Genomic DNA, 16,316 nt, shown 5'->3' with positions numbered 1-16,316 from the left:
TCCCCAAGTGTCAAAGGGGCGACAAGGGGCTTCCCAGGGTGGTTAAATCTTTTCTGTCGATGGGTTAGCGACAGTGTAATGGAGCCAGGGCGGAGGATTAAGGATGGGGTGAGGTGGGATGGCCCCATAATAAAAGTTAAAGACTGCCAAAAGCAGGCCGGAAGGTCGCTCAACTGTGTGTGGCCATGTGTGTGTATGTGTGTGTGTGTGTATGTGTGGGAGTGGGAGTGGCACTCTCTTTCGCTTTTCGCTCTGTGTAAGTATGTCTGTGTATTTAGGTCGCTCCTGGGGGGCAGACAGCTTCATTAAGATAAACCAATAGCTGCTAAATTGTTAACATTAGGCATACATAATGAATTACACAGCCAGCGAACAGCAGGGCCTCTCTCTGTTTCGGCCTGCAAAATTTAAGTTACTTACAGCCCGAAGACTCAGTAATTCAACCAGGGTCCCAGTCCCGGATGCGAGCCCCAACCCTAGAAGCTGGTTATCTATGCGCTTCGGGGGCTGCTGCTGCTTCCCTTTTCTGGGGAATGGCGCTACTCTGTTTAGTCATTCGTTTCGCTTGTTAACAGGAGACACAGCAGACAGGGGCGGCATTTCCCACACTTGACGCACCGCACACACTTTTTGGTGGCAGCCGAGGTAGAAAGAAAGATTGTGGGTCTCATGACTGGCATATCCTCTGGGCAGGTCTCTCCTTTTGCTCCTTTTGCTTCAGGTATTCATAATTTAATACCATCTTGGCATCATTTCGCATCGTTTAGCTCAATTTTCAAAGCACTTGCACAAACAGCCGCTTAATGAATTTGACTCGATTTGTGAAATATTTAAAGCAAATTCCGAGCCGTGGAAACTCTAGACTTGTCTTGCGATACTCCCTCTCTCTCTCTCCCACTGGTTTTCTTACATATCTCTGGTTCCATCGGCAGCGGAGGGGGCTGGGTAATCGTTTCCTGTTTTGTCTTGTCGCATGTTCATTTGCAGTTTTCGGCTGGGGCTGCCTTCAACTTTTGCCACCGAGTGGCCTCCAGAGGTCACACTCTCCCACTCTCTGTCTTCTCGCTTTCACTTTGTTCGTCGCTTAGACAATTTCTGTGTTCTGGCCTTCGCCACTCTGGCCTCCTCTCTGCTGCTTCCGTTTCTGGCTCTAGCTCTCTGGTTTTCTGGTTCTCTGGCTTTGTGTGCTGTTTTCTTGCCCGACTTTTTACATAATTTTGTCGCTTGGCTGGCTTTGTCCTGCGTCTCGGCTTGGGCCCCTCCAGGCAACAGCTATAGCTACAGCTACAGCTACTGCTGTCATCCTGTTTGTGCTATCCTGTATGTGTTATTGGCATTGTTGTTGGCGGCATTCTGTGACATTCAGCTTGTAATTCACTTAAAACCGCACACAATGACAAAATGTAGAAGCAGAAGCTCTCTCTAGTTCCTACAAAAACAGAAGCTTTAAATTATGTTATTAAATTTGTTTGCCAAGGAATTTGTTGACCCTCGACAGCGACAGCGACTCCTCCTCCTCCTCCAGCTCCACCTTCTCCTCCTCATCCTCTAAACTTTGATAAAGTTTCGGCTTTGGCTTCTCTGTCAGGCACTTGACACAAATCTAAGGCATGTCCCTGTCCACTGTCCTCCCCTGTCCCCTGTCCCCAGTCTCCGGCATAGTTGTGTCCCATTTTAATTAAAGACAGAACCTCCCCCTTCCGTGGAGCTTAAGGAAGCTTCTGCCTAATCGAATTGCCATGGAAGGCAGAGAGAGTGGCCACTACACACGCGCTTCATCGGTTTGGAGGCGATGATTTCGCTTGATTGCTTCGATTGTTTGCCATTTAGTAGCGCTGTACTAAGTGCTTTCTTGACTTCTTGGGCAGAAGGAATTGAAAAATAACACGCAAATTTCAGCTTTGAGCTCAGTTCAACTTTAATTGGAGGAGCGGCAGGCGCAGCCCTGCCCTGCCCCGTCCTGCCCTGTCCTGCCAAGACATGAAAGCTTCACATTATTTAATAAAAAACTTGCTCCTCTCTTGTGCACGACGGCGGCGAACAATGTAAAGAATGGTGGAGAAACGAGGCTCAGGGCGCTATTAAATATTGACGCGCCCGCACAAAGGCGGCTAAATGCCACAAAAGAACTCATAATGGCGACTTTGTTGCCACTCTAATGCCATTTTATGTGCTTTATTAAGGCCAAGAAGCGTCGGCCCCGGCCTCGAGGCGGCCAAGACAGCAGTATGACGGCCCTAGAGGGATTCACTCGAGATGTACGTACATAGACATGTATTTGTATATGTAACATCAAACGGAAATTTGTGTCAGGTGAAGCATTAAAATAACCAATTACCTTAAAATGCAAACTTGTTATGCCACAAAGAAGGCATTAACTAGAGGACACAGCATCGGGATGGGATGGGATGTGGCAGACAGGACACTGCAGAAATCTCAATTAGGATTTGGCAAAATAGTTATTCCAATTATGTTTGACAATTGAGGGATTTCGGCTTAATCAAAGTTAAGTAAAATGAAGGAAATAAGTCGTGCGGGTGACACCTGAATAATCGCAAAAGATGAGGGAACATTTTCATGATTTATTGCACAAAAAGAAGCACTAGAAGCTCGGGTTAGAAAAGGCGAAATATGTATATCAAATATGCTTTTATATTTTTCGTAGATTTAGCGAAAGTGCGAACATAAAACCGAAAGCAACCCCACAAGAGAAAACCCAACTTTATGACTCACTTTTGCTGGATTTTTCCACAGCGAAAAACTTTATCTGAAACTCCCCCAACAGCAGCAAATAGCAGCAGCAGTAGGAGCAGCAGCATCCTCCTCCTCCGCTAGATATATAGATACGAATATATGAACATTATGGTGCGTACGGTCAATTTATTACGTTCGCGCCTTGGATGCCCCATGCATGGCTGCACATTAAGAAGCAGATTTAATTAACTTTGCCCAAACTTTTATTAATATCGAACGGCCCCAGCTTTTTTCCCCCGTTTTTCTCCCAGCTCAGACTGTCAGAAAAAAAGGGCGTTAAATGCGCTAAGCAAGTTTAAGCCGTAATAATAAAAAGTAGCGCAAAAGAGGAGAAAATAAATAACTAAAAGACATACCATCAGCGGGCACATTACGTACACAATTTACTTTATTGCATAAACTGATTATAGTTTTAATGCCGCCCAGAACGAGAGCCAGAGCCAGAGCCAGAGCCAGAGCCCGAGCCAAAGACCGAGACTCAGACAAGTGATGGAAGCCATGTCCCGTCGGACATTCCCAGTGAGACGTTCGACAGTCGGGAAAACTTTAATATCCTGACGTTATTATCATTATTAAACTGTGAATGGCATAATAAACGTGCAGAGTAACCGCAGACACAGCGAGGACTTCGAAGACAACGGAAACAGTGGGTTGAAATAGTGGGGAAACGGACAACAGCCACACAGAATCTATTTAAATTAAGAATTATAATTATAGAAAAATAATTAATGATTCTTCACACATTTACCAATAGATTGATTAAAGATTGATCAATTATATATAGGCTACACAAATGCGTTTTATTTTTCATGCCTTGCTGAATAGATTTCCGACCACTGTAACCACAGCGCCCGCAAATGTTGTGTTTACCGCCAACTTCCGGCTTGAGTGCAACGCTCAGAAGGCAAAAGACAATACGTCCGTCTGTAATCGATGTGCGTCGGGGAGTTATGAGCGCGTAATAATCTATTGAAATGCGTTTTATTGCGCATACGCCGCATGGCCTCCAAGCTCTAAGGAGTCCTCCTGCAGGGCTGCACTTAATAGCAGGAACGAGTCACTCCGCCACACACAGACACATTTACCAGCAGTCCGGCAGGCAGCCCACTAAATTTCGAAAAGATTTCAAGTTGTCTGGCAGCGGGAGAGCGTACGTACAAGTGGAGTTGGAGAAAGTTGAGTGGCACAGGGAGAGAGGGGGATAGAGAGAGAGGGATTGTAGGAGAAAGTCAAGCACTGTTGCACGCTAATTTCCCATGGCTTGAGTGCTCTGCCAGGATTATACGCGTCTGAGCCACTGGTCCGAGTGTCGGAATGGAAACTTTTCGGCCACAATTCCTTTGGCATTGATTTCATTGAGGTCTGCAGCTCATTTCTCGCCGAGTCAACATGTTCGCCTGGTCACTAATTAGTCGTTAATGATGCATTTCCCTTCCCCGCCCCAGATTGCATGTCTCGATTATTTCGTTTCATTTCATTTTCATTTCGTTTCGCACACACGCAAGCACCCACTTTTCCCCTAGGGTTTAATCTTGTATCTGACAATCCATCGAGACACGCAATATTGAAGCCCTGCAAAAAGTCAGCGCGCAAAATCTCCTCACTCGCACACGCCATGAGTTGTGGAATTTTCCACTTCCGTGATTCGGTTATCCTTATTTACCTGTGAAGAGATAAAACGAAAGCACAGGTTGAGAGAGAGAGAGAGAGAGTGGCAGTTGCAAAGGCAGCTGCAGAAGCAGAGGCAGTGACAGAGCTGATTAAAATATTTGTGTATGTGGCATTTCAATTTGCTTTGCATATAATTATTATTGTATTATGCATACGCTCCATGGGCTCACATGTGATACAACTCTCGGAAGCATCTCCCACTGACATACAAAATTAACATAAATCCAACGAAAATATTTGCATTGCCTCACAGCCTTATGGCATTCCGTATTTATATCATATTTTTGGCAGCAGGATGCCTCTGCTCTGCCACTTACGGCCAATAATTTGCATTCACAAAATACGAGTATGGCGCCTTCTTTGTGGTGTTTTAATTTGGCACAAAAACCCCAGGACATATGTACATTCTGTCTGCACAGATGAATTTCTTGGAATTTGCAGCTGTTCTGTGTGGTCTAAGCTGATTAAAGAAGCTGCCTTGATTGATTTCATTATGCTTTATATATGAATTTAAGTCATAAATAAACAGCCAAAGAGAGACACCAAAGTGAGCAGTGAGCAATGAAATGTGAAATATGAAAATGTGCATCGTAAATTGGTGGAATATTGTATTTTGCACATTATTTATGATTGCATTTCCAATTCCCCGATTGGGCAGCAAAACCAGACGAGGAAAATTGACATCTGGACTTTGGGGGCTGTCATTAATTTGCTTCGTTAATGTGGAAGGCAAACAAAGTGGAAATTGCGTTCGCTCATTATTTTACATTGTAATTAAATTTATCTCATGACACCCCACAAATATCTCCCACCGCCCACCATCAGCCCACCCTCCATCAATCCACCTACCCGACAGCAAATTGTTGTTACATAATTACAAGAAATAACACCGCAGGACATCATCGGTACAAGAGCACAAACAAAGCATTAAACTGGCAAACATAAATCAACTATAACATAAAATACAAACAAAAAATACAGAGGAAAACGCACAAAGTCAATGGGATTTAAACCTACAATCAAGATGTCGTGTTGTCGAGGGGGTTTCGCTTTCACTAATTAATGCACAGAGTCCATTGCTAATTCATGCATTATACCCCCAACTACCTGCCACGGCGCAGGCCCCATCAATGACACAAAAAAGATTGTATCTGTCTGTCATTCAGCTGGAAACTTCATTCACTTAGAAGTTACAAATGTACGGTGTGTATCTTTGTGTATCTCTATATATGTACATATGTACCTGTCTGTGCACACACACCGTGCACCGTGTGTGCTCTGTTCACTGAACACCAAGCTAATTGATTACAACAAATTTCAATTCGTGTTTAATTAAATTAAAATTTTGATTTTATCACAACGATGCCCCCGCCGGCAGCATATGGCGGACAGTGTCAGTGCCAGTCCCCTCATGTGTAGTGCTGAGTTCTTTAAAGCTTTAATTGTGTCCTATTCATGGAAAGAAAAGGAGAAGGGAACGCTTGAGAAGAGCTGGGGAAAATAAAGAGTGTAATTAACGCCCCCCACGCCTAATTAATGATAATCTTTTGTCTCCGGCCTGATTAACATTTTTGTGTGTGAGTAGTGTAGCTAACACATTAATTAATGTTTCATGGAAGGCAAACCAAACAGAAAAAAAGGCAGAGGGGAAGGCTGATTATGAAGGTCGAAGCTACGAATACTCTAGCAGATACTAATATTACTTCCAAGAAAGCAATAATGTATGTTATCTACCAGAGCTTCCAGTGTCCTACAGTTACAGAAGGGTCTCCTGTAAGCTTTAAAAACAAACACTACCAAATGTGTACCCTTAAGTCAAATACCCCTAAAGTAGGGCATACAATGAGCCAAAGAAACAAAACAGGACCACTATTTAAATATTTATTTCACTCATTTGTTTTGTAGTCACACACATCCCATTCTCCATTCTGTCCATTCGAGAGTGCGTGTGTGTGGAGACAGAAATTACCTTTTGCACACAAATTGCATTTGCGTGTCGGCCGCAGTGCGTCAAAAGGGGGGGACACCCAGCCTTTCTTCACAGTGGGTGTTGGGGGGGGTTCTAGGCGTGGCACTCGTGTGTCGACGCTTCGAAGCGTGCGTAAGTCGGCAACATGTAAACGCGTATTAATTAAGGCGAAACAAAGCGCCGCCGCTCAAGACGTAGACGTTGCAGACGAACAAGAAGAAGACCTCGAAGACGATGACATGCAAAGGGAGTGGCAGAATAAATACTACAGTCCAAGGGATGGGATGTCAAGAGCCTGTTACTCCCAGTGGCGTCAAGGCTGCTTGCCACTTGAATGTAGGAAACGGCGGGCGATGGCTGGCATATCCTTATAATGTGCCAGACGTGATACCTTTAATTTCGTTCCTTTTATTTCCGTGCGGTTCCCTTTGACTGATTCTTTTGAACACTGAACATTTATGCAAATTAATTACATCTCTCCCTTCACTTTATTTAAATACAACATTTACTTGTGGGACAGGATCTTTAACAGCAGCAGCAGCAGCAGCAGCAGCAGCTGTCAGGTCTGGGCTGCCGGGGACATCACTTCTCCGGCACTGTCAGGCCACCTGTCAACAGAGTCCAGAAATGTCAATCTCTTGTTTGCAACAGAACTCTGACTGGCAGACGAAGGGAGTATGGATTTGCCTGTGAGACGAGTGGGAGTTCCATTCTAGGAACCAATTATGTGAGAGAAAACCTTTAAGGCACACGAGCGTGCGAGCAAACAGCAATTTCAATTTTCGTGCCATTTCCACTTCCATTTTAATTGCAATTCGTGTTGTAATTTCGGTGGCAGGGCTGAGACTTGACGCTGCTTGCCACTTCATTGGTCATTATGGTCAGGCGGCCGTAAACAAATCCGTAAACAAACTGGACTGCCACCTGCCGCCTGTCGACACCTTGCACACCCATTTCTGTTTCTGTTTCTCTTTCTCTTTCTGTTTTTTTTTTTCTCGCAGAAATTACAGGTTTTTAGGGCGAACCGCAGAACAGCAGTCGGCTGTGGTTGTTACACGAAAAGTTACAAGTCCCAGAAAAGGGCAAGCGGAAAAGCCTCACGACAACAAGAACATCAACAACCCCACACAGCCAGAATGGAAGGGAAACAAAAGGAAAACAAGAGGAAAAACTGAGAGAAAAATCATTCATTATCATGTCACGTCAATCGAAAAACAATCTAATGACTGCACATGATTTCTATCTCAAATAGGTTTTGAGCAGAAGGGACCGTAAGCTGGGGATACTGCCTCGCCTACACACAGTCACCGATACACATAGATACACACGGACACACTCAAATGAGCACTCGGAAAAGTGGCTGAAAAGTTTGTGGGGATAACGTTTATTATGCATTAGCCATGCTTAAACGGTTAAATCAACTGTAAATCACCCACCGCCATCCCCAAAATAAGGTCAATGAGCGAGGTCCTTCGGTCAACTGGCAGCCAAATCAAGTGTGACCCCAGTGAGAGATTTGATAAATCGCAGGGCGATACGAGCATGTGTGTGTTTATCAGGGAAGTTGGGCAATATTTTGTGGGAAGAATATCATAAAATGGGAACAAAATGTTCCCTTTGCTTACACTTTCAAATCAATTAATCAGTTTTAAATTTCAGCAAAATGAAAAGTCGTGTCATGGAAGAGGACTTTGTCATACCAAAATTTCCCCTGCTGCCCTTGCCACTCATCAAGTATGAAACAATACACAATTTGGACTGCAACAGGGATCTGAGTGTGAGTTTGCCACAAGCCATAGTAAAAATGGAGGATGCTGCAGGAGGGGATGGTCCAAAGGCGCCCACTGCCGGCACTCGCCTGTTTCAAAGCATTGGCGCGGAAGAGGCATCGTCGGAGCCAGAGGAAGTCAAATACAAATGGAGCTCGCCGCGACTGATGATCCTCTGCGAGGATGGGGACATTAATTGTGCAATGCACTATCTGATGGAGTCCCTTCACGATCCCTTTGCGCCCAATGCGGTGGCCACGCTGCTGCTGCAGGAGTCCATGCTGGAGGAGTTTGTAAATCGACTGGAAGATCGCTTGCAGGAGCTGCGCCCCGAGATAGCCAATCATCCTGTGTACCTGACAACTCTGTCCAGAGTCGAACAGCTAAAGGCCGAAACGATTGTGTCCTCCTCGAAGACGGTTCCACGGAATGCCTCGCCCATGATGATCTTTGATTTCAGTCACAATTACTTTGGGGACGGACCCACTGGGGTCATCACCCTGCACACCTTTCGCACCATCAAGGACGCGCTCCAGCTGCAGGCGCGGGAGCCGCTGGCCTTCACTTCGGTGAGCATTTGGAATGAGAAGCTGGGAGCCGCCTACGAGCTGGTGGCACGCCTCAATTTCGAGATCTTTCTGCTCAACTGCTTCTACGTAAATCTGGATCCCATCGGGCCGGCATTCGTGGCCAATATGAACTCTGCGAAGGTCTCCCAGGACTACCACTACGAGTCGATGACATTTAACAAGAAGCGCAAGGTTGTTGTCCATCCAGTGGCCACCACCTGGGGCCAGAAGGCAAAGGAGTTGCAGCCGCCACAGCTGCGATCTTTCAATGTGGTTTTACTGTAGAGAGCACAGACTCCTCCCCATCCCCACTCTGGCGGTCACTCAACTCTGAAAAGTTTCTCTAGCAAAGTTTCCGCACACCCCCCTCAAAAAAAGCAGCAGACTAATTGAGTTTCCGGCTGCTTGGGCAGCAGCTCCATTAGCAATTTGATTGCCCAAATAAGTTTCTAGGGAAATTCAACAGGCGGCTGGCTCGCTCTTTTTGAAGAATAATCAATAGAAAATTCTCCCTCGCTGTGGTGTGTGTTTGTGTGTGTTGGATGTCCCTCTTTGGTGTTGTTAAAATTAAAAATTCCTTTTGCGAAGTAATTTACGTAACGTGCCAATAATCTCAAAAATGTATTTTCCATCACATCCCACAGCCCCCATTCCTCCTTTATCTCTTTGCCTCCCAGGACAACAAAGCCAACAACAAAGAAAAGTACATGTTGGCAACATAATAATGTGGTGGGGCAAACAGGTGAGGTTGTAGCCCCAGGAGTTGTTTTGCAGGAGCCTCCGGCAGAGACGAGAGGAGCAGGAGGAGTACGAGGAATTTCGAAAATGCCATAATTACTCCACTTGCCACTTGCCACTTGCCACCGCCACCTCCGCAGCCCACACATCGGAGATGGACGTCGACCTGCTGGCAGTGGTGCTGCGAGGGCCATGGGGCGGTCATATTAGTGGCACATATTCGGCTTGTTGGTTGCCCAAATAATACCACTCTGAATGGGCAGAACAGCAAGAGGAAGGACAGCAAGCGGTAGTGGGCTGCCGCCCCACCCAACTTTATAATGTACTTCCGTTTGCTTTCATTCACATGGCAGCGGCATATCAAAATATTTGACATTTGCATAAATAACGCGCGCGCTCGATCCGGGCTTCCGAGTTGAAAGGCAAATAAGGCCCGGCCAGCCCCCATATATGCACCATATAGGTATATAGTATCGCGATTCGCGACTCTTGCCCCTTCCATGTCCTGTCCTGGCACACAAATATCATGCCTGGAATTGGGCAAATTTAAAAAAAAGCAAAGCGAAATGGAAGGGGCAGCAGGAGCTGAAGCACCAGAAATATGCAACGCAGGCAACCAGAACAAAACCGTGGAATGTCCGCTGAAACGAACCACTAGGATGGTTGGGTGGTTGGTTGTTTCAGTGGGTGGTGTGGTGTGGCTATGGGTAAATAAGATTTTCGGGGCGGTGGTGGTGGGGAAAAAAAAGAGGAGCTGGCTGTGGTGTAGCATGCCACTAAAGCAAAGCCAACTCACTAAATAAACAAAATCATAAACCAACAAGCGAGAGAAATATGGGCAGCTTTGTTTAGGGCTCCAAATGTGTTGATACTCTCCTCCAGATGGCGAGAGATTACCAAGCAAATGGTTCAATATGCAGCAGGATAATATAATGTCATAACAAGAGTCAATGATAAATATATGTATGAATACGAATAGAGCTAACACTTGTGCAAACTATCCCACGAAAAAACAAGAAGCCGAATGGATCCTACACATTATTGACAGGAACAATCGCTGCGTACGAGCCTTGCATACACATAACCAACTCCCTTTCCACATGGATCATACCCTCTCGTAAGGGCATAACACAACACAACACACACATCCCCCGCCCAACAAGAAAAAAGAAGAGGAAAACCCCCAGCGCGAAATGAAGTTTATTTATCCAGCGAATGGGCAAAAATTAGAGGCGGCTGCATGCAAATTGGCAATTAGGAAATCCTTTATTTTATTTTATGAATTTTTTTCTGCCGTAGTGAGTGCCGATTTCATTTTCTTGGTTTTCATGTTGGTTTCATGGCTGGCTCGTCGACTGGTTGGGTTTTCAAAATGCAAATAAATGAGAGTCCCTACCCTACCCCTGACGCCCTTCTTGCCACGTGGCTTCCTGCCCCCTCTGAAACTTCTGCGGCGGTGTTGAAGCCCCATTTAGGGCTTTTATTTGATGTGGTCTGTTGTGGTGGTGTGTGTGTGTGTGTGTTCAGGGGGTGGCAGACTCAATTTTTCACGCTTTTATTTGCCATTTTATTTTGGTAACGTATTTAATTTCATTGCAGGTCGGTTCTTGACTTGGTTTGTATTTATTGCAACCATGTGAATGGAAATGAATTTGGTTAAGTGGAAGGTTAACTTTCCTTCACCCAAATGCACAGACAATTTACAAATATTATTACTGCAAAAGCTGGCAGGAAAATGGCATTGTTTTAGAGGATTAGTTGATCAAAACAAAGCAATCCTGGAACTAATGAGCCCTTGAGATGTGGCATAAAACACTCTCAAATATCGAAATACACAAGAATACTCCACCAAATGGATAGTGAAAAAAAAATACTAAGTGTTCAAGATATCTCTTGAAAAATAAATCCACAAGCGATAAATTTCAGACGGGCGGCAGCACGTCCAGGTTCAGGTCCAGGGTAAAAACTCATGAGACGCGTTGGCTGGGAAACATTTCATTTCGTTTCGTTTCGCTTTGCCTTGCTTCGATTTTGTTTCGTAATTGCAAAGGTGAGGGCGGAAAAAAGAAAGAAAAGAAAGAAAGAAATTCAAACAAAGAAAAGCAGACAGCGAGGGAAAGCGGAGCCCAAAGTGAAGTGGAAATCTCAGTTAAGTTGAAAGATTACATCCTGTTTGGGAATGGGAATCGGGGCATCAGGGCATCGGGGAATGGGATCCTGACAACCTTAACTAAAAGTCAATTCCCAACTCAACAGTGGAAGATGACTGCACGAAAAGTAGCTTACTTCAATCGGCAATGTTTAAATTGTGAAAATCCTTTTATTTTAACGACTCTCAAATGCTCGTTCTTCCTGTTTTGCTCTCTCTTTTTGTGTTGGGCCATTGTTTCATGCAAGTTTGATTTTCAAATCAACTGCAGGTCAGCCTTTAATCCGGCTGAGGGTCTCACTCAGTCCGTCCGTCCTCTATTCAGTTGTCAAAATAGAAGACCTGGCAACCTGTTGCTACAGAGGATTACTCGTGCGTTGAATGCCACCACCCATAAGGCTTCCCTTTCTCCCACACTAAATACACAGAAAAAGAGAGAAAGTTTTCACTTTGATATTTGATTTGCCAGGGCCCAGGAGAAGTCACTCGAATGGAAAAAGGTTCAAATTACCGCGAGTTTTTAGCTGTTTTTCTTCAGTTTTCCTTTCTCCATTTACCCAGTTTTGTTGGTTGCACTTTACCTTTCGGCTTTTTGAGCTCTATGCCAAATGCTGGTCCACAAAAAGTCCCTGACCCACTCCGATGTGCCTGCTGCCTGTGCAGTGCAGGACTTTAAGCCACTCAGCGGTGCTTTTCTTTTTTGACAAAATTCGAGTATGTCTGCAAATTGAGGTACTGGAATCACTTGATCCGTAAAGGGATTTTCAAATCCATTTCAGTGCCGTGTGCTACTTAAATTGTTGCCCCTTTAAAAGCAGAACTTTTTCCTGTGAATATCGATTTAATTAATTTGAAAAACGTTTCAGTCTCGATTAAATAATAACCAGGCTAACATATTTATGAATGTTGAATGTGGCATATGGAATATGGAATATGGAATGTGAGTGCTTCCGTGCCACTGGCACTGCAGAAGGTTTTTTCTTCTGTTTGTGGCTAAGAGAGAAGGGGAGCAGGTCAAATCGCATGACAGCCATTAGGAATATTGATTTCCATATCGCAACATTAACCAAAGTCACAAGGCAGTAGCACCAGTAGCAGCAGCAGCAAGAAAAAAGTGCTCATTCTCAAGCTGGCAAAAAACGGCGAGGGGAAGAGAGTGAGAGTGAGAGTGAGAGGGTGAGAGTACACAGCTACTGTGGCACACACACATCGAAATGCGCTGACGTAATGTGAAAATTATGCGTTGTAATTTACGCCAGCCAGAAGGAAAAGCGGAAGACGACGCACTCAAACAGTTCAAGCAGCAACAAAATAGGAGGGAAAACCCAAAGAGCATGGGGAAAAAGCAGAGACTGAGCCAACCCAAGGAGCATGGGAAAAGCAGCAAACGAAAGACAACGAAACAAACCAAGAAAATACATGCAAGATATTTAAAAGAAGAATATATAGACAGACATTGACACACAGCTATACACATGTTTAGATGTGCGTGTATGCTGGAATGTATGTGTCTGGGTTTTTATGCAGATGTGGACATGAAAAATTGGAACACTTTAACAGTCAAAGCAGAGAGACACACAGGCTCCTCCTTTTCCCCCTCGCTCACTATCAATGTTGTTGTTTTTTGGCACTTTTTCACCATCTTCTGTTTCATCTTACACTTTTTTGTTGCTTCTGGGTGGATCCCCGAAAGGAAGTTGTAAAAATAAAACATAGCACGTTTGCAAGTAACAAAAAAACGTAGAAAGAAAATGTAAGCCATGGAAGAATGCCAACAAGAAAATACCCGATTGGTAGATGGAAAGTGGGAAAACGACAAAAATAAATACTTCAATGGGAGAAGTATCTTGGGACTTTTCAATGTTAGGAAATCGTATCAACTATTGAAAGCTATACCTGAGCCTCGAATATAATTAAAGTATTTCATGCATTTTTCAACAAGCAGAAATCCATTTTAACTGTTTTGGAAGCCCTAAAATCAGCTTGATCCTTTCTTCATTCTTCCCACTTTTGACACGTACCCAATACACCCGCTCTTCCCACCCACACCTAAAGGGTATAGCTATACAAGAACAATAGAGGGAACGAGAGTGAAAAGCACCGAAGGCAAAGAAAAATAACTACATGAAAATTTGTGGTCGCTGAGGAATTCGACTGGGAAACGGAGACGACACGACACTCCTCCTTCGTGGGAGATGCTGAAAATTTGCGGGCACTAAACGTGGCATGTGGCATTGGTATCGGCAGTAGCAACAGCAGCAGCACAACCTGCGTGTGTAAATGCTTCGAAATAAATTTGTGTCGCCTGCAACGTTGGCAGAATAATGAAAATGAAAATAAAAATGTGTGTAACAACAGCAAGAACAAGCTGGGGGAGAGAAGAGGCAAAGCCTCATAAATGTTTACACCTTGTCTGGGTAGACTTTTAGGCTCAAATGGTGGATGGTCTGGGAATGGAAATGGAGATGGGGATGGGGCACACAAACGTGTCAATGATGAGACTGCTGCTGTAGGGGGTTGGGTGGACGAGGACACTGCTGATAAACGTCGTTGTAATAATGATAATGGCTGACGTTGCATCCTGTTGCACAGTGGAACGGAAATGTGACAGCCCATAGAAGCTAATGAACTCATCGAGGTGTGAGATATAACTTAGAGAGGTGTGTACTCCACTTCCTGTTAAACCCTGCGAGTGGGACGACTCCTCTCGAGTTACAGTCTGCCATTCATCAACTGTTCGAGTTGGTCTCTCCACTGTTCTGCCATACACACATTTACGCCCCTATATTTGAATCATTGCTTTTTTTCAACAGCACATCTTATTTTCTTCTATTATGTGGTTGTATCGTACAGCTACAATGGACAGGCAGAGAGACATTTAAAATTTTCGTCGAGTTGAGTACATAATTTGCTTAATGGTGATTTATTGTCTGCCTGCTGGGCTACTCGGCGGCGCCTCGCCCCTAATAAATGGTATTCTTTTTTTGGGGCAGGATAAATGGGCATTATTCTTTGTGGTCCACATATCTCTCTCTGCCTATCTGCCTCTCCGTGTGTGCCGGGTATTTGTTGTTTCCATACTTAGTTTTTTGCCTTTTTGCGGTAGCGGTGGCTTTTCAATCGGTTCAGATTTCTCCCTCCAACTTTGTCTAATTTTTTTCGGTAGGAATTTGTATATTGTTTCACTTTTTTATGACATAGTTTTAACTCTGCAAATTTTTTGTGTGTTTTTTCTGTTTCGAGGTTTATATATGTATTTAATTAAAATTCCCATTTAATGAGCTTAACCAATTTGCAGGTTTGCTCGACAGTTGAACGATGTTGCAACTTTTTTCCATGCAAAACCATGCATTTAATGAATTTTGCTCCATTAAGGTGGAAAATCACTATTTCCTGCTCAAAATTGTGAATAGAGTTTATAGCTAATATAACAATGAATTTCAATAGAATTTATAGAGTTTATGTCACTGGGAAAAAACGAATTTTAATCAAAGATTAACAAATTCCATTATTATCCTAACAATTTTATTGCACATTTGGTGGTCTATTAGCAAGAAAAATCCACACGAAAAATATCACAAAAATTAAATTAAATTTGTGGAATCTGTCAACAATTAAAGCAAAGGAAACACAGCTCACAAAATGTATATTCGGCGGAACGGCGCTGAAAATGAAATTAATATTAAACAATGCGTGACATTTTTTGTGGGCAAAAAAGGGGCAAAGCGAACGAGGAGGAGCCAGAGGAGCAGTGCTCCTCCAACCGCAACTCGTTAAAATTGTATGGCACAAATGGCTGCATGTGTGTGTGGCAAGAACAAACAAGCAACAAGAAGCCGAAACTGTGCAGCCATTCCCCGAAAAAGTTAAACAAGCGACGACTACAAATAGAACAAAAGCGAAATAAAAATAGTACAAAACAGAGGTGAAAAACCCCGAAAAGAATTAAAAATTCAATTCAGCAAAAGCCTGAAGATAAAGTTTGCGCCTTAGAATGGGGTTTATGGTAGAACAAATATAAGCAAAATATCACGTACACAAGGGGAAAAACAATCAAAAAGTGTCAATAAAATGGTGTAAGGTTTATATTAAATGCATTCATTTCCCTTGTTCCCTGTTTAAAAGAAACTCTTAAGAATATATCACGCAAAAGGCATAAATATAAAATTCAACTTATCAAAATATTCGGATTACTTTATTGTCATGTTGCATCAAGATTATTATATTAACAATGCCAATGAGTCGGTTTCCTGAAAAAAAAACACAAGTCAGAGTAAAATTCCGTCCACATTCATTCACTCTCTAAAAAACTTTCGCAATGCGTGACAAATAAAATATTTAAATACATTTTCAGTGGCACAAACATTTTGACATGTTTCGCACTGACAAAGTGCCACAAAAAGTTGCAAATTGTGGTCATTGTGTGGTGTGGGAGGGGAAGGGAACAACACAAAAAAGTATAAATTTATATAATAATTTCCACATAAAACGACTGGCCAGAGTCCAACCCCACGATGACTTTGCAGACGGGAGAGAATGCGTTAAGGTTTACAGTTCAGAAAAAAGTTTAAAAACCTCCCACATCAATGCACATAAAAAACTAAACCATCACATCAAATGATTACGATGACGATCATCATCGTGTGGACATAAGAGTTTTTTTCAGCATTTGAAAATGGAAGGGATTTCATCAAATA

At 43.5% G+C, this 16,316-nt stretch overlaps 2 protein-coding genes across 2 annotated transcripts in view; one reads left to right on the top strand and one right to left on the bottom strand.

Annotated features, from left to right (window-relative positions):
- Window positions 1–16,316, bottom strand: part of LOC117586041 (hemicentin-2) — a 63,316-nt gene that overhangs the window by 43,222 nt on the left and 3,778 nt on the right. The gene's annotated exons all lie outside the window — the stretch shown is intronic.
- On the top strand, window positions 8,044–9,329 carry LOC117586042. Its single transcript, XM_034275887.1, has one exon. The coding sequence runs from the start codon at window positions 8,058–8,060 to the stop codon at window positions 9,015–9,017; it is 960 nt and encodes a 319-aa protein (XP_034131778.1). The 5' UTR covers window positions 8,044–8,057; the 3' UTR covers window positions 9,018–9,329.

Source organism: Drosophila guanche, unplaced genomic scaffold (genome assembly GCF_900245975.1).
Source record: "Drosophila guanche unplaced genomic scaffold, DGUA_6, whole genome shotgun sequence".
Taxonomy (NCBI): Eukaryota; Metazoa; Arthropoda; class Insecta; order Diptera; family Drosophilidae; genus Drosophila; species Drosophila guanche.
The sequence above is the reverse complement of the archived record's forward strand: the minus strand, read 5'-3'. Positions and strand labels throughout refer to the sequence as shown.

Excerpts from the sequence above, each read along its gene's own strand:
- LOC117586042 (XM_034275887.1), top strand. The coding sequence starts at position 8,058 with ATGAAAAGTCGTGTCATGGAAGAGGACTTTGTCATACCAAAATTTCCC.